The sequence below is a fragment of the Aythya fuligula genome, chromosome 21 (assembly GCF_009819795.1).
Source record: "Aythya fuligula isolate bAytFul2 chromosome 21, bAytFul2.pri, whole genome shotgun sequence".
In the NCBI taxonomy this organism is placed as follows: Eukaryota; Metazoa; Chordata; class Aves; order Anseriformes; family Anatidae; genus Aythya; species Aythya fuligula.
Genome location: NC_045579.1, coordinates 2,939,291 through 2,964,605, shown reverse-complemented (window position 1 = coordinate 2,964,605; position 25,315 = coordinate 2,939,291). Strand labels below are relative to the sequence as shown.

General features: G+C 36.4%; 1 protein-coding gene across 4 annotated transcripts in view; it reads left to right on the top strand.

The window, feature by feature from the left end:
• The window catches only part of VPS13D (vacuolar protein sorting 13 homolog D), a 103,272-nt gene that overhangs the window by 6,000 nt on the left and 71,957 nt on the right, over window positions 1–25,315 (top strand). For 2 of the 4 annotated variants that reach the window (XM_032201235.1, XM_032201232.1), the window contains exons 6-28: window positions 878–994; window positions 1,219–1,323; window positions 1,648–1,818; window positions 2,824–2,924; window positions 3,534–3,702; window positions 4,809–4,901; window positions 5,843–6,053; window positions 6,619–6,798; window positions 7,000–7,130; window positions 7,872–7,944; window positions 8,525–8,695; window positions 9,476–9,606; window positions 10,704–10,836; window positions 11,694–13,913; window positions 14,264–14,415; window positions 15,644–16,678; window positions 17,620–17,710; window positions 18,104–18,230; window positions 19,154–19,334; window positions 20,390–20,572; window positions 23,164–23,383; window positions 23,845–24,055; window positions 24,191–24,362. In XM_032201235.1, coding sequence (XP_032057126.1) covers window positions 878–994; window positions 1,219–1,323; window positions 1,648–1,818; window positions 2,824–2,924; window positions 3,534–3,702; window positions 4,809–4,901; window positions 5,843–6,053; window positions 6,619–6,798; window positions 7,000–7,130; window positions 7,872–7,944; window positions 8,525–8,695; window positions 9,476–9,606; window positions 10,704–10,836; window positions 11,694–13,913; window positions 14,264–14,415; window positions 15,644–16,678; window positions 17,620–17,710; window positions 18,104–18,230; window positions 19,154–19,334; window positions 20,390–20,572; window positions 23,164–23,383; window positions 23,845–24,055; window positions 24,191–24,362 — 6,378 coding nt within the window. Of the gene's footprint in view, window positions 1–877; window positions 995–1,218; window positions 1,324–1,647; window positions 1,819–2,823; window positions 2,925–3,533; window positions 3,703–4,808; window positions 4,902–5,842; window positions 6,054–6,618; window positions 6,799–6,999; window positions 7,131–7,871; window positions 7,945–8,524; window positions 8,696–9,475; window positions 9,607–10,703; window positions 10,837–11,693; window positions 13,914–14,263; window positions 14,416–15,643; window positions 16,679–17,619; window positions 17,711–18,103; window positions 18,231–19,153; window positions 19,335–20,389; window positions 20,573–23,160; window positions 23,384–23,844; window positions 24,056–24,190; window positions 24,363–25,315 lie in introns of all 4 variants that reach the window. The other 2 variants (XM_032201233.1, XM_032201231.1) reach the window with 1 other exon arrangement.

Below are 25,315 nucleotides of genomic sequence, written 5' to 3'. Positions count from 1 at the left end.
AAATTTCAAAATGACTCAAAAATATGACTGCTAGGCTTTGTACCTTTTTGTCTTTGGAATTCCTTATGTAGTTAATGACATTTTAGGGTTTAGATGATGTTGTAGTTTATTAATCTATATTGTGTTTGCAAAATAAAACTATTTAGCAACATATACATTACTAAGCATTTGTATAATGTATTATATAAAAATAACCTGCAACTTTCTACAGATTAATTGCTAAAGTTTGTCTACTAGTCTCCATGAAAGGACTATTCCTTTCTCTTCCTTGTGCAGATAGACTGACTATATCATTTGATTGCTTTTCAATTCACTAGAGGCAATTTAGAAGCAAGATAGCTCAGACCAATTGCTTTTCCTGGTGTCTGAGAAGGATGTATTTGCTCATGGTGAGAGTATCTATACTTACCACAGTCCTGGACTTCACATTCACTGCAAAACCACCATAACTCAGTGCTCTCTAAGGGTTTACCAATGTAAAATTACTTCGGGTCATGTCGTGCTGCTAGTTTGTAGATTTAGCCTATGTTGAAGATTCTGGTATGTGAAACATACCTGAATCTTTGTTTGGCAATTACACATTTGTCTCGAAAATGGAGAATAATGGTAAGATAGCAAAATAAAGTACACTCTTCTGTGAAAATGGCTAATTGTTTTGGGGGAGAAGAGCAGGGAGCGGTGTATTTGAGGAGAAGATAGAACCAGAGGGTACTAAACCAGAAGTGAGGAACAGCACTTTGAGGTCCAAATGAGTACCAGAAATTTGCTGGAGGATAGCAGAAATGAGATATTAAATGGTTTCAGTATTAATAAATAGTACTGCTGTGCACTCTGATGTAAATAGTTGTCTCTAGTAATTTCTTCTTTTCCTGTCTAGTTAAAAATTCAGGATGTCCATCTGAGGTTTGAAGATGGTGTCACAAATCCTTCCCAGCCTTTTGCATTTGGCATATGCATCAAAAATGTATCAATGCAAAATGCAGTATTTGAACCAGTAAGTATAACTGTTCTGTACAGGAGCTTACGACAGCTAAGATGTGATGCTGTACTTTATGGGTGCTACTAAATATTTAGTAAAAAGTGTAGCTTTTTATAGCAATAACCAGAAGATTATTAAATAGATTGTGGGCATTTTCCATTGTATATCGAGTGTGTAGAGCTAAAAACTACATGGTGTGTGGTGTATGAGTTTGTCTTCATTCAATTTTTCTACTTCAGGTGGAGAAACTGATGCGGAAAAAGCAGTTAGATGTTGCTGACTTCAGTGTTTACTGGGATACCGATTGCACTTTATTGGGTGACCTACCTCCTGGACAGCTGCAGGTATGAGAGAGAGATTTTTTTGCTTATTTTATTTCCTATAGTTTCCTTCCTATATTGTAGACGTAACTGACATAAAAGTCCAATAAATTCTAAGAGTAGCAAGAGTTTATGGCTTCATGCTGTCATGGCAGGATATGTGGGTAACCCAAAAAAGGTTGTGCTGTGACATACCGTATGTTTAATCTTTAAAAAGAGAACACATTGAAGAGGTTTTGTAAATGGACTGATATATTAATGGAGTGTATCCTAATGTATCAAACCAATATATCCTAATAAATATTTTATCCTCCCTTCATGTAGAAAAAATGTTCTTGTAACCCACAGGAAGCAATGGATAAAAGTATGGAAAGCCGTGATCATAATTACATCATGGAACCTGTATGCACTTCTGCTCTTCTGAAGAGAAATTGTTCTAAGGAGCCTTTAAGGTCTCGCCATACTCCGCGGCTTGAATGTGACATTCAGCTTGAGACGATACCCTTGAAGCTTTCACAGGTAAACACTGATAATCTTTGTTTAACTCCCAGTTTCTGAGACGGAGACTGCTGAGAAGCAGAGTAAATGAGGCCATCGTGAGCTCTGTGCTGTTATCTATCTATGTTAGGCTGCATTAGCTGTCTGAACTAGTTAGGCTTCAAGATTGCTTGGGTATCTGTGTGCTCTGTTGCACCCTACTTTGTGGTCACATTCTAACAAAATGACTGATTAAAGGAGGTATTCTTTCATTTTTTGGTTATGTAATTTGACTTTGTCTGCAAAGTCAAATTGGTAGTTTGAGGTAGAGTGTATCTTTCCCATCTCACCTACTGCATATGTTGTTCATACATCAGTGCTCCTGAAGATTCTGCTGGTAAAATCCAGTCTTGAGTTTGCATCTCTAAGCAAAGAGTTGTTGCTTCAAACAGTGAAATACCTGCAGGGTTGTTGCAAGTTCTTCACCTCACTGGTTGCAAAATTTGTAGCATTTGTAACAGCTTAAATACCCATAGAATAAAATTAAAACTTTATTAAAGCTTTCGGTTTAGAGGCAACTGAAAGGAATATACTAAAGAAGTTGTTTGGTTTAAAATCAAGCATTCCAAATTATTTAATTATTTTACTGCAGCCTATTACTGCAAAAAAAAACATTTTTGTTTACTGTAATAATAAGGATGCATGTGTTTTTGTCATTGTTTTTGTTTAATTTTTTTTTAGTCTGTAGAATGTACAAAGCAGCTAAAAGTTGCTTGCTAGTCTTGACCTGGAAGGTTTAGTGCTGTGTGTTTGTAAACAAGGAAGCCTGTAAGTTGTATCTCACGCATTAACCCTTAGCTACTGGAGGAAGATAGGCGATGCTAGGGAACCAAATTATGATAAACATCAGTCTTAATTCTGAAGCCATGTGCAGATCATTGATGCAGATAAGCTAAGCTAAGCTTGTGGTTGTTTCACCCTCTCTGCCTTTGATTTGGAAAGCACTCTAATATTGCCTAACTGATTTGTCTACTCTTCAACTAAAAGATGCAGTATCAGCAGATCATGGGATTTTTGAAGGAACTGGCTAGAAAGGAACGACAGCTTAAATTCAGGAAGTGGAGACCAAAGGTTACAGTAACAGAGCAGTAAGTATTATCTATGGATGTCTTGTTGAATTAGTGTGATATTAAAAATGTTCTAGGGAGAATTGAATGAAGACAAATAGGAGATAGTAGTCATGCTAAGTTTTCATGTCTTATTTCCCTACCTCATAAATCAGTTTTAAATATTGAGACATAATCCAAGCTTAAAATTATTCTTACTTAAGTCTTTCGGTCCTTCTCTCACAGTTTCCAGGAACTGAAATTAAATTGGAGGTTCTTCTCCAATGTAGACAGTGTGGTATTCTGGAAAGAATGTTCATGGAAAAGGCTCCTTTAAAATGTTTCATATTACTTTTAATAAGAAGAAAGATGGTATAATTTCAGACTGCAGGTCAATATAGCTCAACATTGTGGCTTTAATGACTGTGCTTGATGTATAACAGATATACTAAATCCCATTAAAGTAGTGGGGATGTTGCAAAGCACTGCTTAATACTACACAATTTGTAGAATTAGCCAATACGTGCTGTCTCTAATAATGATGCCTTTTCTGATCAGTTGCTCTCTGTTTTCTCTCTGGAACTTTCATTAGTTTGACATATATTTGTTTTTTGGAAATACTGGTAATCTAGAAATTTTAAAATATTTCAGCTGCCGAGAGTGGTGGATCTTTGCTTTGAATGCTAATCTTTCGGAGATCAGAGAGCAGAGGCGACGTTCTACCTGGGAGTTTGCATTGCATCGAGCCCGAGATGCGGTATCTTACACTGACATGTATTATAGCAAGTTGAAGGGGGAACCATTGTCTACTGCAGAGGAGGTATTTAGATTTAAGATTTTACAATGTCAATTAATTATCTTCTATTTGTTCTATTTTGTCTTAACAAATTTAAAATTTGTTTGACTTCAGAAACATCTTTAATTTTACTGCAGGTCATTTTCATTGAACAGGCTGTATTTTGACTACAACTGAGTTCTTAATGCTTGAATCCTGGGGTTGTGGGAGGTGTGTGAATGACCGGATTCTTGTATTTTTGTTTTGCTATGCAAAAACTTTTTTGAACTGTAACTGGTTTTCACCAAAAATAGCATTAGCTCTCATAGAATGCGTATGTCAGTCGAGCTTTTTTAACTCTCATTCTGTATATACTCAAAATGTATTTAAATATCAGAAGCGTTTTCACATTATGCATGTGGTGAGGTAGGTAATGGAGGAAAAATGGTGGCTAGTTGTTCAGGGGTGCTTTCCTTTGATTTAATTTTTTAAACTTTTTTCCAATTGATGTTAGGATGAAGAAATTCAGAGGGAAAATGACCCTACTAATCAACCCGTGTTCTACTTTAGGAGGAAGAATCCCTGTGAAATTATAATTAACTGCCTTATATCTCTAGGTGCACCGGGACTTGAAGCAGTTTAGGGCACCATGTACCTCATGTTTCTTAATTACATGTGCAGTCCTACTGAAAGCTTAGGTTGTATGTAATCCTTGCTCGCATTATTTAGATGTGAACTGTAGGGGTAGCTCAAAGTACTGGAAACTTTTATAGTAGTTTTTTTGCTCTTGCCTATGCTCATCTTCCTGTTAAATCAGGTTACTTTCCATGGTTTATATCTTGTGCTGCAAACCTTGCTCCTGATGCATGACAGAAGGATATAGTTGAGCAAAGACTTCTTACCATTAAAAGTGTTAATTAAAATAGTGTATTTTACAATCCAAATAAAGGTATTTGAAGCAGCAGAGAATGTCAGTATTATGGCTGCCTGTATGGTTTTATTTTCATATGCTTAAGCTCTTGGATCCTGACATTAGTGCCATGTTAGTTTTTCCATGAATCTCAAATATAGTGCAGAGAGATTTGTCATGTTTGTGAGCAAGATACTATTTCCTTTTAGAGTATTTACTTAACCTTTTTTTGTCTTTTCAGGCAGAAATGTGTCGTATTGAGGATGAGCAAACTTATGAAGAGTTGAAGATACTATGTGAGGTAGTTCATGATAAATTTCATGACCTAGCTGAGGTGAGAGACATTTTTTGTACAGAGTAATATTTGCAATCTTTAAGTGAATTATTCTGAGGGGGTGTTTTCTGTTCTGTTAGAGTGTTAGCATGTATTTGTTTTGATTTTTGAAGCGTGGTATCAATACTAAAATAGCAAACAGTGCTTGGTTCCTCAAGTTTTACTTCTATGTCACTTGAATGGTGAGCTTATGCCTCACTATACAATGGTCTTCCTCAGTAGTATTCTTTCCAGAATTACCAGGGCAAGTACGTTTCATCTTAGAGAGTGTAGCAATTGCTCTGGAAGACAAATGCCTCCATTACAAGTGTCCTCCTGCTCATCTTCTCCTTCCCCCCAGCTTTTATTGCTGAGCATGGTGTCCCATAATATGGAATAACCCTTCAGTCAGTCTAGGTCGGCTGTCCTGGCTATGTCCTGTCCCAGCCACTTGCACACCTGCAGCCTAGTGGCCTTCACAGAGACGGGGGTTGGAGAGCCAGCCTTGATGCTGTGCCAGCACTGCTCAGCAGTAGTCAAAACATCAGTGCACTATCAACACCATTCTAGCAAATGTGCATCAGCAGCAAATGCAGTATCAACCTCATTCTAGCAAAAAAAAATGTAGTGCAAAGCACAGCACTGTATGGGCTGCTGTGGGGAAAGTCAACTCCATCCCAGCCAGACCCAGTGCGGTGTTTCTAAACTAAGACTTGGATAATTTCATCTGACTTCATATAGGAACATGCAGCAATTAAATGGTGGTATGTTTGTTGTTTCTTAGCCCATATAGGAGAGCATCTGCAGAGTATCCATTGTAAATATCACTGTTGGCATACTGCATTTAAGAGTGCCAAGTAAATAGTAGATGGAATCATATTGTTACTCTGATGTTTTCGTGTGCTCATGATATTCTCCCACTTACAAGCAGTGATGTATGTGTCTTCAATGTTCAAACACAGAGTGTTAAAGAGCCGTTGCCTGATTCTCCTGGAGTTTCTCCAACAGCAGAATCTGCACATGGCAGTAGCAGTGGAATGCTGCAGTACCTTCAGTCTTGGTTTCCTGGTTGGGGAGGCTGGTATGGATATGCTCAGCAAACATGTGAAGGTGAAACTTTTGAAGGACTGTTGCCAGAACAACAGGAACAGTGGAATCCGGAAGACTTACTAGGTATGACAGCGTGTGGTTTTCTGTTTCATCTTATTGCTGCTAACACTTTCATAGTTAAATACCTGATAAAGATGAACAGAAAAAACTTCTCAGTTCTTTACTGTTCAAAGATTATGTGCGTCAGCTGATGCACCTAGGCAGCAGAGCCTGTCTAAAGCTTAATTACCTGTTAAAAAATTCAGTCCCTGGTGTGTTTGCTTATTTCTGGAGGGGGATATGGGATATGTTTGCTTCTAAATATTTTAGGTGCTTATGGCAAAGAGCTTTGGGACTACTTTCCGTTCAGATGGGTGGAGGTAATGCAGTGTTCTGTGAATGTGTACAGCAGTAACAGTACCATGTTGTTGGGGTTGTCTTAATTGGGGATTTATTGTACCATAATTGAAATAGAGAGTTCTACTGAATATTCAGTTTTGTTAAGGAAGTCGGTGTATCTGCTTTGTTTTTTTGTATTTGTTTTTTAATTCAGAGAAACCCTTCTGTTCTTCAGTCGTATTCCAGGAACTTGATTTATATAACATAACTGATGTTTTTGTTTTTTGTTACTTTTTTTTTTTTAAATTAGGAGCAGATGATTTTTTTGATCCTGCTGCAGATGCCTCTAGCATGAATACATTTACAAAAAGAGATCATGTTTTTGCTAAATTAAATCTACAGTTGCAAGGTGGCTCTTTTACTCTGTTGCACAAGAAGAAGAAAGTGGTGCATGTTGAGGAGTGTGCTTTTATGCAGCTGGAGTTTTCAGGTATAAAGTCAATTTCTGTTTGTTCTTTCTCAGCAAAAATGAGCTTTATCTACCTCCAGACCTTCCTCTGAGTCTTGCTTTTAATCCTTTAAATTACTATACTGAAACAAACATACTGAAACATCCATACATTATAAATAAAAGCTATGCTGTGTGTATTCATAAAACAAAATAAAAACATTTTATGTGTTTATATTTCAGGTGTAAAGATCTTAGCAGAATCCCTTCCTCGACGAAATTCTTCCCTTCTAAAAGTTCAGCTTGGTGGTCTTTTTCTGAGGGATTTGGCAACAGAAGGGACCATATTTCCTGTTCTTGTTTTCCCTAATCCTGTAGGTGAAAAAAACTCTCTATGAGTTACTGTGTAGGATGCGTAAGTGTGTATGAAAACAGTTATATTCCAAAATTCAACACAGATGTTTCCCTTGATTTGTGTCTTATCCCTGAAAGAAATGAGTTTTGAAGAAAAATCTCCACTTCTTGAACTTTTACTCTCCCTTTCCAAGGATTATTCATAGAACTCTTAATTGTTTGCTTTGTATGCTTGCAACTCCAACATTACAGTTATATGTGTTGGCAAGAAGATAATTTGTTGAAAAAGATTTCATTCTGGAACAATCAGCATTGCTGCTTAATCAGTAATTGTTGTTTTTCATAAAGCTCTTTGGTCCAAGTAAGAGTTTATTTTACCTGCTTACTGTTACACTATCAGCAGAAATACAGATGTTATTTTTCATAATGAAGTGCTAAAGAGATTTTAAGTATCTCTTCTAAGGAAACAAAACTTTATTGCACTTATGTGTTTTTTTACTTTGTAATTTGTAGAGAACTGACTGAAATTGGCACTTCAACCTTTGTCTGTCTACTGCATAGGTAGATCACGTTTGCTTTCTCATATAGTCATACTTCCTTCTCATTTGATTTCATCAAAGAGAAATACACATAAAATAGTCTCAAGCAATACGTATGATTCACTTAAAGTGACCAGAAGACTGATAAAGACTTCTGTGTGTTTATCAAGTGACTTGGTTTATATTTGTCTAACAATTGTTTTTCTTTTAAATTCTTATAAGCAAAAAGAGGTTGGCTGCGTATCTTCCTTTGGACTACAGAATTTATCTTCAGAAATGACTAATCAGAACGTTGGTAAAGACTTCATTTTATGTTTGATCAAAGCAAACATATGAGGTTATTCCTACAAACTAGAAATTTCAAAACTCAGTGTCTAAAGTTTGATCGTTGTATTTGTGCAAATACTTGTTGCAAATAGTTTAAAAAAACATAATAGAAGCTTTGTTAAGATATACAAGTGCATGCATATTGTTTGACTTTTGAGAAAGTGAGTAAATATATATTCAAGATAATGTGAGTTGCACTTGCTCTTTGTCTTGGCTTAAAAGAAAAGAAAAAATAGGCTAGGAGTTCAACTGTAGGACCACTGTCCTGAAAATGTTTGTGTATACAAGCATGTTGAATTTTGTGGATTATAGAAGTTGATCTTACTGCTCGCTTTTCAGTTAATGAAGAATTTTCAGGCAGGCACTACTTGTAGTAATTAGTGATTATGTACTTCGTAGGGTTTTTTTTGTTTGTTTGTTTGTTTTGTAGTTTGGGGTAGTTATGTACTTTGGGGTTGTTATTTTTTGCTTTTTTCTGTTTGTTTGTTTGTTCTTTGTGTGTATGCTTTTTTTTCCCAAGTGTTTTTTGTAACTTGCTTTTTATTTAGTTGCAGATCCTGATGCTCCAGTGTTTGAGATGCTTTATGAAAGAAATCCAATCCACAGCAATTTTGAGAGGCGCCTGGAAGTCAGTACCAGACCTCTAAATATTATTTACAACCCACAAGCCATTAAGAAAGTAGCTGACTTCTTCTACAAGGGAAGGGTTCATACCTCAGGTTAACCTTTAATGTTTTTTGATGTGGGGTTTCTTTTGGTTTTCTGTCTTTTCTTAATGTTGATTTTTTTTTTAATTAAAAGTGATTTTTTTAAATCTTTAGAAATGTAAAGTAGTAGAAAAGTAATCTCCATTTTAAATTCAAATTGAGGAATGCTCTGAGACTTCACTGAATGATTTTCTTGTTTAGTTGAATAAGAGATTTTGCTTGGGCAGATGCCTGTAACTTTTACATTAAAATTGCAAGTTGCTACTATACTTCATGATGAGTATTCATGCTGCCTAAATTAAAATGCCCAAATTAGGAGGAATCTTTCTGTAAGCTCTCTGGACAAGGATCTAGAGAACTGGTTATTCCAGAGTACTGTTGGAAACAAGAGTATTTCCTATGGTAATGGTACAGGAAAAATTCTTGTATCTCTCCTGTTGATTAAATTAAGTATGACCTTTGTTAAAGCTGTTTGAGGTATCATGTGTTTTAGATGTGGAACAAACAGCTTCCATAAGCTTCTATGGACAGCAAGGTTTAGGAGTCCAGTAACATCATAAAGTAACTGCTTTTGCAGTTTCAGTTGTTAACATTTGGTTTCTGGGAAGATAAGGGGTGAGAATAAGGAACATTAAGACATTCTTAATACACCAGTTAATATATCTGAAGGAAAAAAAGAGTTTAAGTACTTACCTTTTCTGTCGACTCAAAGTAGTTGGCTCTATTTTTTTTTCTGATTCAATAACAAATGAATAAAACTATACCTAATCCTGTTTTGTATCTCTTGTACAGGTTTTGGGTACCAGTCTGAGTTAGAGGCAAAAGTGGCTGAAGCTGCCAGAAGACAGTACAACAAGCTGAAAATGCAGACAAAAGCTGAAATCAGACAAACTATTGATCGATTACTAGTAGGAGACTTCATTGTAAGTTTTTGACCCCAAGTGGTTACATAGGGTTTCTTAATGAATGTTTTAGCACTTGAAGTTCTATAGAGAAGGTTTTTTTAGTTTGTGTGGTGTTCTTTTTGAGAAAGTGTGAAGTTTTACACATGGTAGTGTATTGATAGGCATCTTGGCCTTAAAGGTAGCAATGAAATGTTTCTATAGATAAGCCTAGAAAAAGGCTTGTGTGTTTGAAAGCTCATTTACTTTTATATGTGTAGTTGTTGGTCAAATAAAAACATATTACTTCCACGTATGATGTGGAAGTTTCTGTAAAAGCTTAGGAAAGTTGTTTAAGCTCTCCTGGAAATCTTTTATCTGTAACATTTTTTTTCCATTTTGCTGTGAAGCAGTCCGTTTTTGTGGTGTAGGCCTGTTGTGATTAATGGCAGGGCAGTATATTTCTGTTCTGGACCCTGTTACTGAGATAATTTCATGGCAGCTTCTTGGCTTCAGTGTGTGTTGGAGGTCTGTTAGGTCAAACTTAATTTTGTGTGTCACTTACTTAAGGATTATGTTCTAAAATCAAGATTTTTTGTGCCTTTATTTTTTACTCATCCTTAAAATTAAAGCAGCAGTTTTCAGGTAACATAACTATATGTATCAGTGTCATTTATCCATAGGCTGATGCAAGAGAATTTTGTTGAGGGTTGTTTTCAGTGAAATGAAAGATAATTGTTCTCAACTAATAGTTTGATGTTTGATAAAACACAGTCTAGTGCACATTGTGTTTATGGATAGCCTTGACAATTCCATGGAAAATGAGAGATGTCTTCTCTAAGCTATGGAGGTAGGTTCACTCTCCCCAGCTGAGAGATGGGGTGTTCAGTTCAACTATCTTGGCATGGGACTCTTCACCTTCTGAAAGTGTCTCTTCGTTGAATGTAATGCAAGTCTGAACAGCTATTTTGAACAAGCTACCAAACATGTCTGAAGTTTTGCGAAAGTTAGCTCTTCAGCTGGAAAAAGTGCCGAACTAGAGTGATTTGTTTTGTTTTTGTTTGTTTTGTTTTTGCTTTGATTATACTAAGGGAAGCTATTTCTTGTGGACCCTTATTTCTTTTTTTCTTAACTTTCAGGAAAACAGCAAAAGCTGGACAGTGTGCCTTGATATTTCTGCCCCTCAGGTGATCTTTCCTGATGATTTCAAATTTGTGGATCCAGTGTTAGTCGTTATAGATCTGGGAAGAATATTACTTACCAATTCTCAAGGTATGGTCTAGAATTATTTGAGCAAAGAAAACAAGGGTATTCTTTGGGGTGGAGGGTGAGGACTGTAAAATTGCCTTTTAAATGAAATGATCCGTAGTGGTATCTTACACCTCTTGAAGGCTCTGCGGAGGTAGGAAACTAGTATGTCAGGCACTTTAAATAGATGAGATTTTGGCTTAGAGGGATACAAAGTGTAGTTGTAGAATGCCTTTTTTTGGGACAGTTCTCTCAGGGAAAGTATGCTTAGAATAAGCCCTCCAACTCTGGAGTCATATGGGTCTCTGTTTTTAGCAGATGTGTCTATAGCTAGCCTAAAAAAAACTGAAAGGAAAATTGATTTTACTTTATTTATATCAAAAGTTAAACTCATTGCTTCATAAACAAATTATTACTTCTTTCCTGTTACACTAGGAAAACAACAAATGAAAGTTAAAAAGAAATTACAGTGGAACTTGTAAATGAAATCAGACCTATTTAAAATCTAGCTGAACTTTGTGGTCTGTGAGAATATGTTACAAATTTTGAAAGAGATACCTATGTGGTGTTCATTTAATTTTTAAAAAAGTATGGCTGCAAGGTCAACAGTTTTGTAGTGCAGTTGAAAGTCAAGGTGCAGAGTTTTATTTTTGTATCTTCTATCTTAGGTCAAACTAGAAAAAGAACACAGATGGTTTACACAAGGTAGATTTGGATTTCCCCGTGAAACTGAGGCATTAGCCTGTTAAGCTTAGTTAAAAAAAAAAGTGAAAGAAAATTTGGGGAGTGGGGTTTCCCATCATTAAGTAATGATGGGAAATACCTAAGGAGGGGGGAAGAATACCTTTGGTTACTTAATTTTTTTAATTATTAATCCACAGAAGAATCTAAAAGGAATGCAGATACTTTTTCATCAGAATTCAATGAACTAAGTGATGAAGAATATAAAACACCTCTTGCAACTCCTCCCAACACTCCACCACCAGAATCCAGCACCAACAGCGGTATCAAAATGTCTGAATTTACTGGTGTAGAAATAAGCGAAGAGCAACTACAAGCACACTTAATGAGTAAAAAAATGTATGAGAGATACACGCTTTCATTTATGGACCTTCAGATCATGGTGGGCCGAGTGAAAGACAACTGGAAGCATGTTCAAGATAGTGACGTGGGTCCAACACATGTGGTAGAAAAATTCAATGTTCATCTGCAATTGGAACGCAGATTGATATACACATCTGACCCAAAATACCCAGGAGCTGTGTTGTCTGGCAGTCTACCAGACTTGAAAATTCATATCAATGAAGACAAAATATCAGCTCTGAAGAACTGGTGTACACAGCTGAGTGCATCCGAAGCTAAGTCTTCAGATGGCCTACATTTAGGAAAAGACAAGATTTTTTCAGAGGTAGACCAGCTTGGCAGTTTGCATGATTCTGTAATGAATCTAACACAGAGTGTTGTAATGCTAGAGCAACATACCAGGGAAGTTCTTGTTGAATCTCAGCTGCTTTTGGCTGAATTCAAAGTAAACTGTATGCAGTTGGGTGTTGAAAGTAATGGACGATATATCTCTGTACTCAAGGTTTTTGGCACCAATGCACATTTTGTGAAAAGGCCTTACGATGCAGAAGTGTCCCTGACTGTTCATGGCCTGTTACTTGTTGATACTATGCAAACATATGGAACAGATTTTGATCTCCTGATGGCTTCTCATAAGAATCTGAGTTTTGATGTGCCAACAGGGAGTCTTAGAGACAGCAGGGCTCAGTCACCAGTTTCTGGACCACGTGATGCACATCCCGTTGATGCAGCCATTCTGACAGAGAGATGCACTGCTGCAACAAACACTTCATCTGGTAACAATGGGAAAGATCAAGAGTCCCTGATAAAATTTGAGTATCAGTTTGTGAGTGCAGAATGCCCATCGATGAATTTGGATAGCAGTCTGCAGGTAATCTCTGTACAGGTGAACAACCTGGATATCATCCTTAATCCAGAGACAATTGTTGAACTCATTGGTTTTCTCCAGAAATCTTTCCCAAAGGAGAAAGAAGACTCTAGTCCTCAGCCTTTAATGGTGGATTTGGAAAAAGACTGGAGGGAGCAGGAAACCTTTCAGTCTACTTACGTGCAGAATACAGAGGTAGCAGTTGATATTCACTGGCTGAATATACTCCTCCTCAGGACAGTTGGCATGACAAATGGAGAAAAATATGGCAGAAAAATTGCAACAGCCAGTATTGGTGGCACCAAAGTCAATGTTTCCATGTGTAATAAATTTGATGTGAATGGCTCTCTTGGATGTCTTCACCTTATGGATTTAACACAAGACAGCGTTAAGAACCAGTATGTTGTCAGCATAGGGAATACAGGAAGGTATGAGAATCTCATTGGTGATGTAGATTACCTTCAATCATCGTTCTTTAGACTTGATGATGGAAGTAGCCTTCCAGATGCTTTAAGTTTCACTTTGACAGAAAAATCAAAGGAGGAATGCTCTCTCAACCTCAAAATGGCCTCCTTACACTACAACCACTCCGCTAAATTTCTGAAAGAACTAACTTTGTCAATGGATGAATTGGAGGAGAATTTCCGCAGCATGCTTAAAAGTGCAGCTTCCAAAGTTACTACGGTCTTGGCAACTAAAACTGCTGAATACAGTGAAATGGTTTCTTTGTTTGATACAGCACCAAGATCAAGAGATGTTGCCAGCTTAGAAGATAATGATGGCTATGCATTTGGATCTCCACCTCTCAAAAGTGAAACTATTAAGCTTATATTAAATGTAAACATTGAATCACCAATTGTCTCGATACCTCGAAAGCCTGGTAGCCATGAACTGCTTGTAGGCCATCTAGGACAAATATGTATTCAGAATTTTGTACCAGGAGAAGATGAGTCTACAAGTGATAGACTGCAAGTTGAAATTAAAGATATTAAAATGTATTCTTTAAATAGCAGTCAGCATATGAGCAAGAAGGAGTCTACAAGTGAGATACCTCATGGGTTACATTCTTCAGGTCCTGCCAGTGTTAATAGCCAGGAAGAATCCCATTTTACTCGTCATGACTTCTTTGAATCATTAAATAAAGGCCATGGTATGTTAATTGGAGGACTCTTAATTATTTTGATGTAACAGATAGCACTAAAAATGGGTGTTGACCGTAGGTCTGATTATGTATTCTCTCACCCTTCCCCCAGAAACGTCTTGCTCAATTTTAATTACAGTGGACAAATTCTTTTATTTGTATCCATTTTTATTCTCTTACTCAAGAACTGAGTAATGCCTTTCATGCAGAAATTTTACAAAACATAGCCAGATCTACTTATTTTAGCATTGCTAAGAAATTCTAGTTAATAGCTCCTATATGGGCTGTACAGCAGGGATAACACAGGATAATCAGTTCATGTATTATAACATTGATTTCATTTCACTTTCTCTTAACAGCTTTCCACATTCTGAATAACACCACCATCCAGTTTAAATTGGAGAAGATACCTCTAGGGAGGGATTTGGATGTAACATTCCCCCTGAGCAATGAAGACTTTGGAATATCAAGCATTATGAAGATTGAAGGAAAATTTGTGAACTCTCTTCAGGTATAGTAACCTAGTAGTTCTATTAAAAATACAAATATATTTCCCTCCATAGAAGCTAAGTATTTTTCAAGCAAATATTTTCAGATTTAACATATTGGTAGTTTAGGAATTGGATCCTTGCATATGTGGTTAGAAGCCACAGAAGTCTTATGGGCCACCAAGATGATCAAAGGGCTAGAGCACCTCTCCTATGAGAAGAGGATGAGAGAGTTGGTGGGACTGTTGCGCTTGGAGAAGAGGAGGCTCAGAGGGATCTTTTCAATGTCTCTAAATACCTGAAGGGAGAGTGCCAAGGGGACTAAGCCAGGTTCTTTTTAGTGGTGCACAGTGCCAGGACAAGAGGCAGTGGGCACAAGCTGGAACACAAGAGGTTCCATCCAAACATCAGGAAGCGTATCTGTGTTGTGCAGGTGGTGGAGCACTGGCACAGGTTGCCCAGAGAAGTTGTGGAGTCTCCTTCCTTGGAGATCTTCAGAAGCTGCTTGGACATGGTTCTGGACAACCTGCTGTGTAGGTGACCCTGCTTCAGCAGTAGGGTTGGACCAGATGACCTCCAGAGGCCCCTTCCAATTTCAGCCATTTCATGGTTTTGTGAAGTCACAATTAACAATGACCAAAATTTAATCCTGTTTTGGGGTATTTTGGACATCTTTCTAAATAAGTCTAGCTTTTAGTTACCCTGAACGTGTATCACAGAAAGAAAATCAAGTGTGTCACTCTCCACATCCCAGCATCAGATGTGTGTGTTTGTGGTTGTTGTAGAAATTAAGAATTAAAATGTTTTTATTCTGAAAAATACCTCTGCAAGGGCAGAGATTTTTAAACAGAGGAAACAAAAACTAATGAGATAAACAATGGTGGCTAAGTGGAGTGTTTCTTACATATGTCAATGTATAATATCAGCATGGTAATTTAAGGCTAGTTTGTATGGTGATTTATTTTTAATCAACTCCATGGATGCTTTTTACTTAGGAACACATCCTTTTCTAGGAGCCTATCCTGTACGTTTCTAGAGTGTGTAATCTTACAGAATTAAAACAGGAGAATTGTTTTATTTCGGCTTTGCATTGTACCTTGTTCTGGATTATTTTTCACTTGTGAACAAACTTAACATTTGCCTAGTTTGAAATACCACAGCTTTTCTGCTTGAGAGTTTTAAAATATGTTGTGATATAGAGAGCTCATGTGGTAATTGTGGGTTGTTTTGTATGTTTTTTCTACATTATAGGTCGTGTTAGCAAAACATGTATATGAACAAGTCCTGCAAACTCTGGATAATTTAATTTACAATGAAGACTTGAACAAATTTCCGACTGCTAGTGTATCTTCAACTTGTCAGACTTCTCCTTCAACATCAGTTCATAGTACAGGCACAGAATTTTCAAGTGAATGGAAGGATAATGGCTTATTCAGCCATTCTAGTTTTTCTTCTGTTCCAAACAAGTCATTGGCTATCAGGGAAACAAAATCTTTTACTCAGATTCAAGCAAACTTCCACATCTCAGAGCTCCAGGTTCAGTTAAGTGGTGATCTTACACTTGGTGCACAAGGTCTTGTCAGCCTTAAATTTCAAGATTTTGATGTTGAGTTTGCTAAAGATCATCCTCAGACTTTGTCTGTTCAGATTGCCTTGCGTTCTCTACTCATGGAAGATCTTCTGGAAAAAAAAACAGACTCCATGTATAAGAATCTCATGGTGTCTCGTGGAGCACCCAAACCATCCAGTTTAGCACACAAGGAGTATCTTTCACAGTCTTGTCCCTCAGTATCCAATGTTGAATATCCAGATATGCCACGTTCCCTACCGTCCCATATGGAGGAAGCGACTAATGTCTTTCAGCTATACCAAAGACCTGTTTGTGCCTCACGTAAGAAGCAGAAAGAAGATACTGATTCCGAGTATCCTCTGACTCCACCTCCTTCTCCAACAGCAGATAGATCCAAGTTGCCTTGTGGAAAAAGTCACTTTGATGATTCATTGGTTCATATCAATATATTTCTGGTGGATAGGAAACATCCTGAATTTTCTTCTCGCTATAACAAAATTAACCGTAGCATAGACGTTGATTTTAATTGTCTTGATGTCTTAATAACTTTGCAAACCTGGGTGGTGATACTGGATTTCTTTGGGATTGGATCCACTGCTGATAATCATGCTATGAAGCTACAGCCTGAAGATACTCAGCAGACAACTAAATCAGAAGTAAATACCTCATCAGCTTCTCAAGCCCAAGAGCCTATAAACACTAAACTGGATCTGAAGGTATATTTGAGATGCAAATAGTAATTGGATTGTCTATGATAAGTTTCCATATACCAGAAGTTTTAAGATGACATTTAAATCACATTAGCGTTTTATAGTGAAGAATGCACATCAAACAGCACATTTAGAATGTATATTTATGCAGGGTTTGTTTGTTTTTAAAAGGGGGGTGGGGGCAGGAGTTACAGAAAAGCAAAAGGTTTGCAAATTGATTGGCTCCGTTGCCCTGTCACCCTCCTTAGATGTGTATATGTCTCATCAAGGGAGGCTGAAGTAGAATGCTCCATGTTTATTGTCCTTATGGAGCCCTCATGAGTGGAGTTTGAGACTCTCACCTATCCCAAGTCAACTCTAGGCATAAGAGTCTTGTAAAAGTGTAAATCTCATGGAAGGTGATTCTTATTTCCCTGGGATAACAAAGGGTATGGCCTAAATGTCTGTGATCTCTGAAATGGTGTGGTTGGTTCAATATTGAAGACCTGATGTGCTGAATTGGAACTCTTCTTCTAGGTGCTTAGGGGTTTACTTAAAAATATGCATAGGTACATATGCATACTCTTATAAATGTGTATGTGTATATACCTGCATGTGCTTAGACTTACTTTTTTAAATTAACTCTACAAATGTATACATGTATACATGTGTATATGTGTGTATATATAGAGTCTTTCTCCAGAGGTCCTGCAGTCTGAGTTACAAATGGCAAATCTTGCAAGAGGACGAAGGTAACAGTGCTAGAACAATCATTCTAAGATGTTTGGGAGACTTTAATATGTAAGCAAGAATGTAAAAAGACTGCTTTTATCTACTGTCTCCCAATCAAATCGTCCTTGTTTGCCAGTTATAAGTTATAATGTAATTGTCTTGAAAAAAACTAACAAGATACTCCACTTATGAGGTTATATTGTTGAATACCAACCTATTCCTTTTTGTTTTACCAGGTCCATTCTTTATCTTTAGTACTGAATAAGACAACTAGCGAGCTTGCTAAAGCCAGTGTGTCAAAACTTGCAGCTCACTTGGAGGTAATTGGTGAGTAGATTGGTGGTCTGACATGATATGCTGTTTAAAATAAAAGGTATGCATTGGAGTTGCAATTTTAAGTGCTTTTATTTTTTCTGCTCATTGCTTTGGGTTTTTGTGTGTGTCTGTGTGTGTTTATTTCATAGGGAAGATGCTGTTTTCTTCCCAATGCTGCTTCTTCTCCATCAGGATATTTCAGTATCGATTTTAAATTCTGCATTCCCTCCAGTTGCCAAACCTTTAATCGTTTTAGTTGAAATTGGCTAGAAAATTTTCTATTTCATTTTCACAGAGCAGAATAAAAGTATATATTACTGTTTTCTAGGAAAAAAGAATTCTGTTTAAATTTGGGGTTTTAATAAATTTCATGTTTGAGGAGACTGTCTGACTTTTGTTTTGCAGATGGAGATTTAGCCCTGCAAGGAAGTATTGGAAGTCTGTCCTTAAGTGATCTTACAACACATGGAGAATTTTACAGAGAGCGTTTCACTACAAGTGGTGAAGAAGCACTCATTTTTCAAATCTATAAGTATGCATTTAAACCTCTTGTTTCTGAGTATTAACTCTCTCTCTCTCTATATATATACACCCCAAAGCAAGCAAGCAAACAACAACAGAAAAAATTCCACAACTTTGAGGTTTGCATAATGCTGCTTTGGGAACTTGCAGTGTAAACAAGACTTAGAACATTTCCAGTCATAAACACGTGAAATATTTTTAACTTTTCTCTGCTGAATGTAAATGGCTTATCAGAGAGAAAAAAAAAAGTTTGTTCTTCTAAAGCTGTTCTTGAATGTATTTAGGTGGTAGTTTTTCCTAGATAGAATAGTTGTTTTTTCTGGAAGTTGGAAGAAGTTTTCAGTTGATGATAGATATTCCATTGCTTCTTAATTGGTTTTGAAGTTAAGGGTTTTCTTTTTCATAGTGCACTCCTGAAGTTAGGCTTTTTGTAAAGCAATAGTTCTTATCCTGTGATGTTTCATGGTTATCCACTCCCTTCTCCACCCACCAGAATTATTCAGATTCAAAATTAGCAGTGGAACATTATACGATTCATCTCAAATATAATAGCACACTGATTTAGAGTTGAATCTGTTTTTATTATCATGGAAGATCTGCATACAATCATGCAATAGAGTACTTATTTTAAGTCACTTTTCTGATGTATAAAATAACCGAAGATATATCTATTAGATGTTGAGGTTGGAGGTACATTTTAAATTTCTGTTCACCTATTTAAAATTCAGCAGTGCTTAAACATAAGTAATTTAAAAGTAATTAATATAAAATACAAATAATTTCACATTTGTAGTTGAAATTGTTTTAATTATATACTATGAACATCAGTTCAATCCTATGTATTATTATTTTGAACATAAATAATGAATAGCTCTATTTGTAAAATGTCTGTTAAGGTAGACAGCTAAATTTTATTTTTGACCTCTCTCACAGATACGGGCGGCCAGACCCGTTGCTGCAGAGGGAGTGTGATATTCGTGTCACTCTACGAATGGCATCTGTTCAGTATGTGCATACCCAGCGCTTCCAGGCAGAGGTGGTATCTTTCATCCAACATTTTACTCAGCTTCAGGATGTTCTGGGGCGGCAAAGAGCAGCAGTTGAAGGACAAACAGTATGTTTATTTATTTTTGTTCTTTCCTATCGTACTTCTGAAAGTTGAAATGTAGCTTAGAATTTGTCCTAACTCATTTGTCATGAGTTAGGAGTTTAGGAGGAAGTTCTTCACTGAGAGGGTGTTGAGGCACTGGAACAGGTTGCCCAGAGAGATTGCAGATGCCCCTGAAAGTGTTCAAGACCAGGTTAAATGAGGTCCTGGGCAACCTGATCTAGTGGGTGGTTTCCTTGCCTCTGGCAGGGAGTTTGAAACTAGATGATCTTTAAGGTCCCTTCCAATCTGAGCCGTTCTATGATTCTAAGTGAGCTTTTTTTGTCATAATCATGACAGTCATGATTTTGTACAAAACTTTGTGGCAGTAATTAATATAGTTAATACGATAGCCTTATTTAAAAAGCCACTTCTCATAATTGGAGCAGACAGTATTTGTGTATATTAAAGTGCATCACTTAGGAAGTTTGATTTGGAAACATCTGTTCTAAAAGATTATTTTTTTCCTTTTTGTAAATATTTTCTTAAGTAGTTTTAAGTAGTAAAAGTAAAAGTAGTTTTAAGTACATTTAAGTAGTAGTATCTATCATGCCTCTGTTCGATGGGGACAATATATTTTACTCTTGATTTCTGCACCGGTTGCAAAGGTTTTTGCTGTTTACATCAGTCCTTTTTGAGCTAGCCTTTGTTCTCTGCTGAAAATGAGTTTAAGAGTTCCTTTTTATAAATTTTTACATAAAATGTTGTCACAAAATTTTGTCTTAATTTTGTGAATTGAAGAATAGTGATCCTGAATTCAGTGCTAATTGCCTACTGCCTGTAAAATATTTTTTTTTGTGATTATTGATCCTAAATGTATTTTTAAGAGTGTAAAAATGTCAGAAAGCCCTAACAAGAATCTCTGTCCTATGAAAAATAGAATTCATTAAAGATATTTTATTCTGTAAATGTTATCAGATAAATGCTACATAAAAATATGAGGGGAGAGGAATAGGCAACATGCTTGCAAGTTTTTCTGATATTGTGAATTAAGTTTTCAAGCAAATGTTTGCTTTTCTTAGGTAAGAGATAAAGCACAGCGAGCTTCCCGAGTTCTTCTTGATATTGAGGCTGGTGCTCCTGTTCTGCTTATACCTGAAAGCTCAAAGTCTAATAGTCTTATTGTAGCTAATCTTGGAAAACTGAAAGTCAAGAACAGATTTCTGTTTGCGGGTATGCCAGGTACTTTCTCATTAAAGAACAAGGTAAGAACATTACTTCTCACCGTTGCTTCTTGTGTTTTTTCTAGTGCTTGTGAATTTTATTTCTTTATCAAACTGGTAATTAAACTTACACTTTACTTTGTATGCAAATTTTATACTACCAGTAGTGAAACCAGTGTACTAGGTATTCTTCTAAATCTGTCCTGCTGATAATTGTATGCAGCTGTTCAATTTTGTGCTTGCCTACACCTGTACTTGCTTTCTGAGATCTTCAGGTCAGAGGGGAGACTGTTTTCCAGAAATTAATGGAACTGGACCTATTAGAAAGTTCAGTCCAACTGGTTGTTGAATAAAGTGCTTTCAGCTAACCCCCTTTACTAGCTTTTTGCTTAAATTTCAACAATGTGAGTAGCAGAGAATGGAGGCCTTTCTCAGCTGAAGATTGCTGGAAAATGTCGGCGAACAGAATTGTTCTTAGTTTCTTTTTTTTTTTTTTCCTTTGTGCTTTTACTTAATGAAACCAAGTATGTGTTGGTTGGTTTCACTAGGTAAAACCTAATGAAAGGCTTCATTCGTGAAGTTTTGCACCTAAGGCTCTAAGTACAGGACAGGGAACAGTCAATGTTGTTATTGAGAGATGCAGCCACAAGATCAGGGGTATGGAAAATCCTTCTTGGAAGGGTTTCTATATCTAATCTATGCAACAGAATGGGTGTTTGTTCTGGGGAGACAGAATTTAGGTGGACTGCAGTCATCACTACAGGAATTTTGTCTGTTACCTCTGATTAATACCTAACAATGGCATTATTGTAAGGCAGTATTGGATTGTAATGTTGAGTTTTCTTCTGATGTATTTAAAGATTTGTAAATGGTACATTCCCAAATTAATGTTGTAAGAGTAAAGAAAGGATGTGTGTATAGTAGTTTTCTTTCGATTTAAAGAGACTGTGTTCCATAATACTTAATATATTTCATGTTTTGAAATGGGATAGGGTGAATGTGTTTTGGTGTTTTGTTTTTATTTGTTGTTGTTTCATTTGGTCGGTTTTCTTGTTTAGTTTTCTTTTTTTTTCTCTGCCCTATGTTTATTTTTGAGGATCTGATTTTACAAGGCAATGCATACAAGGATCCAGTTTTATTTGAGGTATTTCACATCTTATAGTAGTGTTGAGGTGCTCCTCAGTCATTGAAAAAAAGAAATTTTCTTGTGGAATTTAGCATTTTAAAAGTTCCTATCTACATTAATATATAAAGAACTTGCTAAATTCCATAAGATTCAGAGTTAAATTTATTGCTGTGTGCTTTTTATGCATGTCTGAGGAGCTACTAATTTGGATTTACATAAATTCATAGATTTACAGGTGATGTGATGGTTTTTCTTTGCATGTACTTTCAGTCTCATCTTTACAGGGCAATGTTAAATGCTAATGTTTCCAAATTGTTAATCTTAAAATCTTCAATCATGACTGCAATTAAGTTTTCCAAAGAATAATAATTTTAAACCACGTAAGGCAAGTAAGATTAAAAATTAAAAAGGGAAAGGAAAGTTTATGGGTGAGGATTGTATCATGACATCAGTAAGTTGGCTACAAAAAAATGGGAAATGATCATAAAAATACTGCAGTCATGGGTAAAGTCAGTAATCCCAGAGTAAGGAACCAAGTGGATTGGTAATGACAGATGATTGTATCTGCTGGGGCACATGAACTTGAACAAAACTGAAACATAAGATTCATCGAATCTGAATCAGGGCAGACTAAAAAAACCCTGAAATTTTCAGTGAGGTTTAAGGGCAGTGTGTAGACCTATCCCACTGGACACATTTATGGGAGGAATAATTCCTAATGCTGATGCAACTTGTTTGTTCACTGTGTTGTGAGCTGTACCCTTTGCAGGTTTTTGGTGCTAGACAGTATTGTGAAGGTGGAAACCTGTAAGAATTCCCCTGGATATGTGGTGGTGGGGAAGTGTAAAATGTTACGCACCAATATAAATGAGCTTTTCTGTTTTCGCATGTGGAGGTTTTAAGAAAAAGTGTAGGAAACTTTGCCATCTCTAAACTCAGCTACTGCAGAAAAATTCTGGGACACATTTTGGTATTATGGTGGAACTTTATAGTGCATAAAATTATGACATTATGTATAGAAGTGTTTATTCACTTATTCTAATAAACAAATTGCTGACATGATTGCGTAGAAATCACTGCATATTTTGAGATCATTGGAAGATGTTCTGAAAAACAGCTTTTAAATATTTAGCAATCTTTATTTTATAGATATGCTTGATATCTTGGCAGCCTTAGTCTGCTATTTTATGTTAATTTTGTTCACGTGGAGGTTTTTTTGATTGTGCAAAAACAGCTGGTTTTGAATGAATTTATCATTGTTTCACAGCTTTCTTTGAAAATGTTTCTGAGGTAAGCTTTCTGTTATAGAGAACATTATAATCTGTTAAGGTGGTAGGAAAAAAGCTTGACTATCTTTCTACAGTGGTAAAAAAAAAAATACTGTGATTCAAATAAAGTACTTAGTTTTTTTGACAAGGACTTCCTGTAGCTTGAACCTTGGTATATTGGGTCCTTAGTATGTCAGGTGAAAATCTATTGTTAATTATATAATTGCTTTCATTAGCAGGATTCATTTCAATTTTCATCTCCTTTGGGAACCCCAAAACACAGCATGAAGAAAACAGCAAGTGCGGATGAATCAAAAGTAGTGACAGAAGGGTTGTTCATGAAAAAGTCATCAGGAGCAAATGTTTCTAGGCTGAAGAGTGAGCCTATGCTGAGCACATTGAGTAAGCAACAAGGGCAACAATCAAAATTACCTGTTGTACCAAACCCTGACAACCCAGGTATGTTTTAAATGGTAGAAACGCAATTTAGTTCTTGCTTTTCTGCGTAAAATAATGCAGCACAGTTTGACATACATCTTTCGTGACTAATGTAAGGTTGTGGGTCTAAAGACTGTAGACTGTAAAATCAGTAACTTCTTAGTTTAAACGTTGCTTTTTGCAGCTTAAAGGATTACAGAACTTTAGTTCAGTTTCTGGAAGAACAGTGCTGCGATTTGGGTATGTTTTAAGTTGTGTATTACAGACACAAGGAGTATTGTGAACTCTAATAAAGAGTTTACATTTATCACTGAAGAAGCTTGGTATCAGATAGTTACGGAAATTGGTGTGTGAATAAAAATCATAAAAACAATCAAAATAACTTCCAGGAGAAGCTAAATTTCTTTTTTTAGGTAAGTTGCATTAGTTTTGCAGATTCTTTTTTTTTCTTGTTTAATGTGTTATTTCCTGTGCACTTGCAGAGGATCACATCTGCCTCTTAGACTGCATTGTGGTTGATCTGCAGGACATGGACATATTTGCTGCGGAGAGATACCCGAGAGAGTATTCTAAGGCTGTGGAAGATACAAGTGCAGACTTGAGCTTTCCATCATACTTTGTGAGGCAGACAGGAGGAAGCCTATTAAAAGAACCTTTCAGACTGAAGCTACAAGTAGAGAGAAACTTAGACAAGTGAGTTGATCTAAGCAGGATCTTTTTATGCTGTCTGCCTGAAAGCAATGCTTTACATGCCTTCTAATGTATCTTAAAGTATTCCCTGCTGTGTTATTGCACCTTGAAAACCTGGATTTCTTTCCTTTGGTGTAGAGAGCTAAGTCATGCAGTTGCAGACATATTGATACACGGCAATCTCTCATCAGTCCATTGTTCTCTGGATTTGCCTAAGTATAAACTGATACGTGGCTTGCTGGAGAATAACCTTGGGGAGCCTATAGAAGAGTTCATGCGACCTTATGATTTGCAGGATCCAAGAATTCATGTAAGAGGAACTATGGAAATACTTGGGTGGGGAAAAAAGTTAACAATTTTGTGAAAACTCTGCTTTCTTTTTTCTTCTGAAGTATTTAAGCTGAGTTGCTCTTGCAGCGTATTATCAGTACAATAAGAAACTTAAGATTTTTCTACTGGAATAGAGATTTTTTACTTGAACGAGTGCAGAGAGATGATACCTTTCCCATTGAGTCTGTGATACTCTTAATGACTTAGAAGGTGACTAAAAGATCAAATGGAATGTTTATTACTTTGTGTCAAAACCCCTTACCTTACAAATCTGAAAGAATTTCAGTAACAGAAGCTTTACAGCAGAGCTACTCTTTTTTTTGTTGATGATCAGGTTTCCAAGCATTGCCCATCTTCTAGAGCTGTTGTCAAATACTATTCTCACAGGATGAATGTGGGCAGCAGCTGGAAATAATCAGGTGTTATTATTACTGGGAAGAGTTGTTGAGTGGCATGTTTTCTCTTGATCTTACGGGACTTCCAAGCTTTATGTTGCACAGCTATAATCTTTTCTTTAGAAACAAAAATTAGTATTTTATGTGACCACAGCAGGCAAAAATTAGTAGGATACATCTAGTATTCTCTTAAGAACTATGGCAAGAATGGGTAGAGTTCTCTTAATGTGAATACGCTGTTCATGTCAGGCTTCTCACCTAAAATATTTTTAAAATTTCCAGATACCACAAGTCATTTAATAATAGAAGGCACCTGAAACTGTCTGCAAGAGTTATTAGCAGTTTGATTTTGGGGGGATGAGAAAAGGGAAGTATTTTGTTTGAGAACAAGGAAATTACAAAACTTATATGAAAAAGATTAATAGACATTATTGAAGTTGGAGGCTACAGCAATGGTTAATGAAACTCTTTGAAGGAGAAAGACACTCTAACTGTTTGCATTTGTCCTAAGTAACAAAATTTAATTGAGGAATCAAAC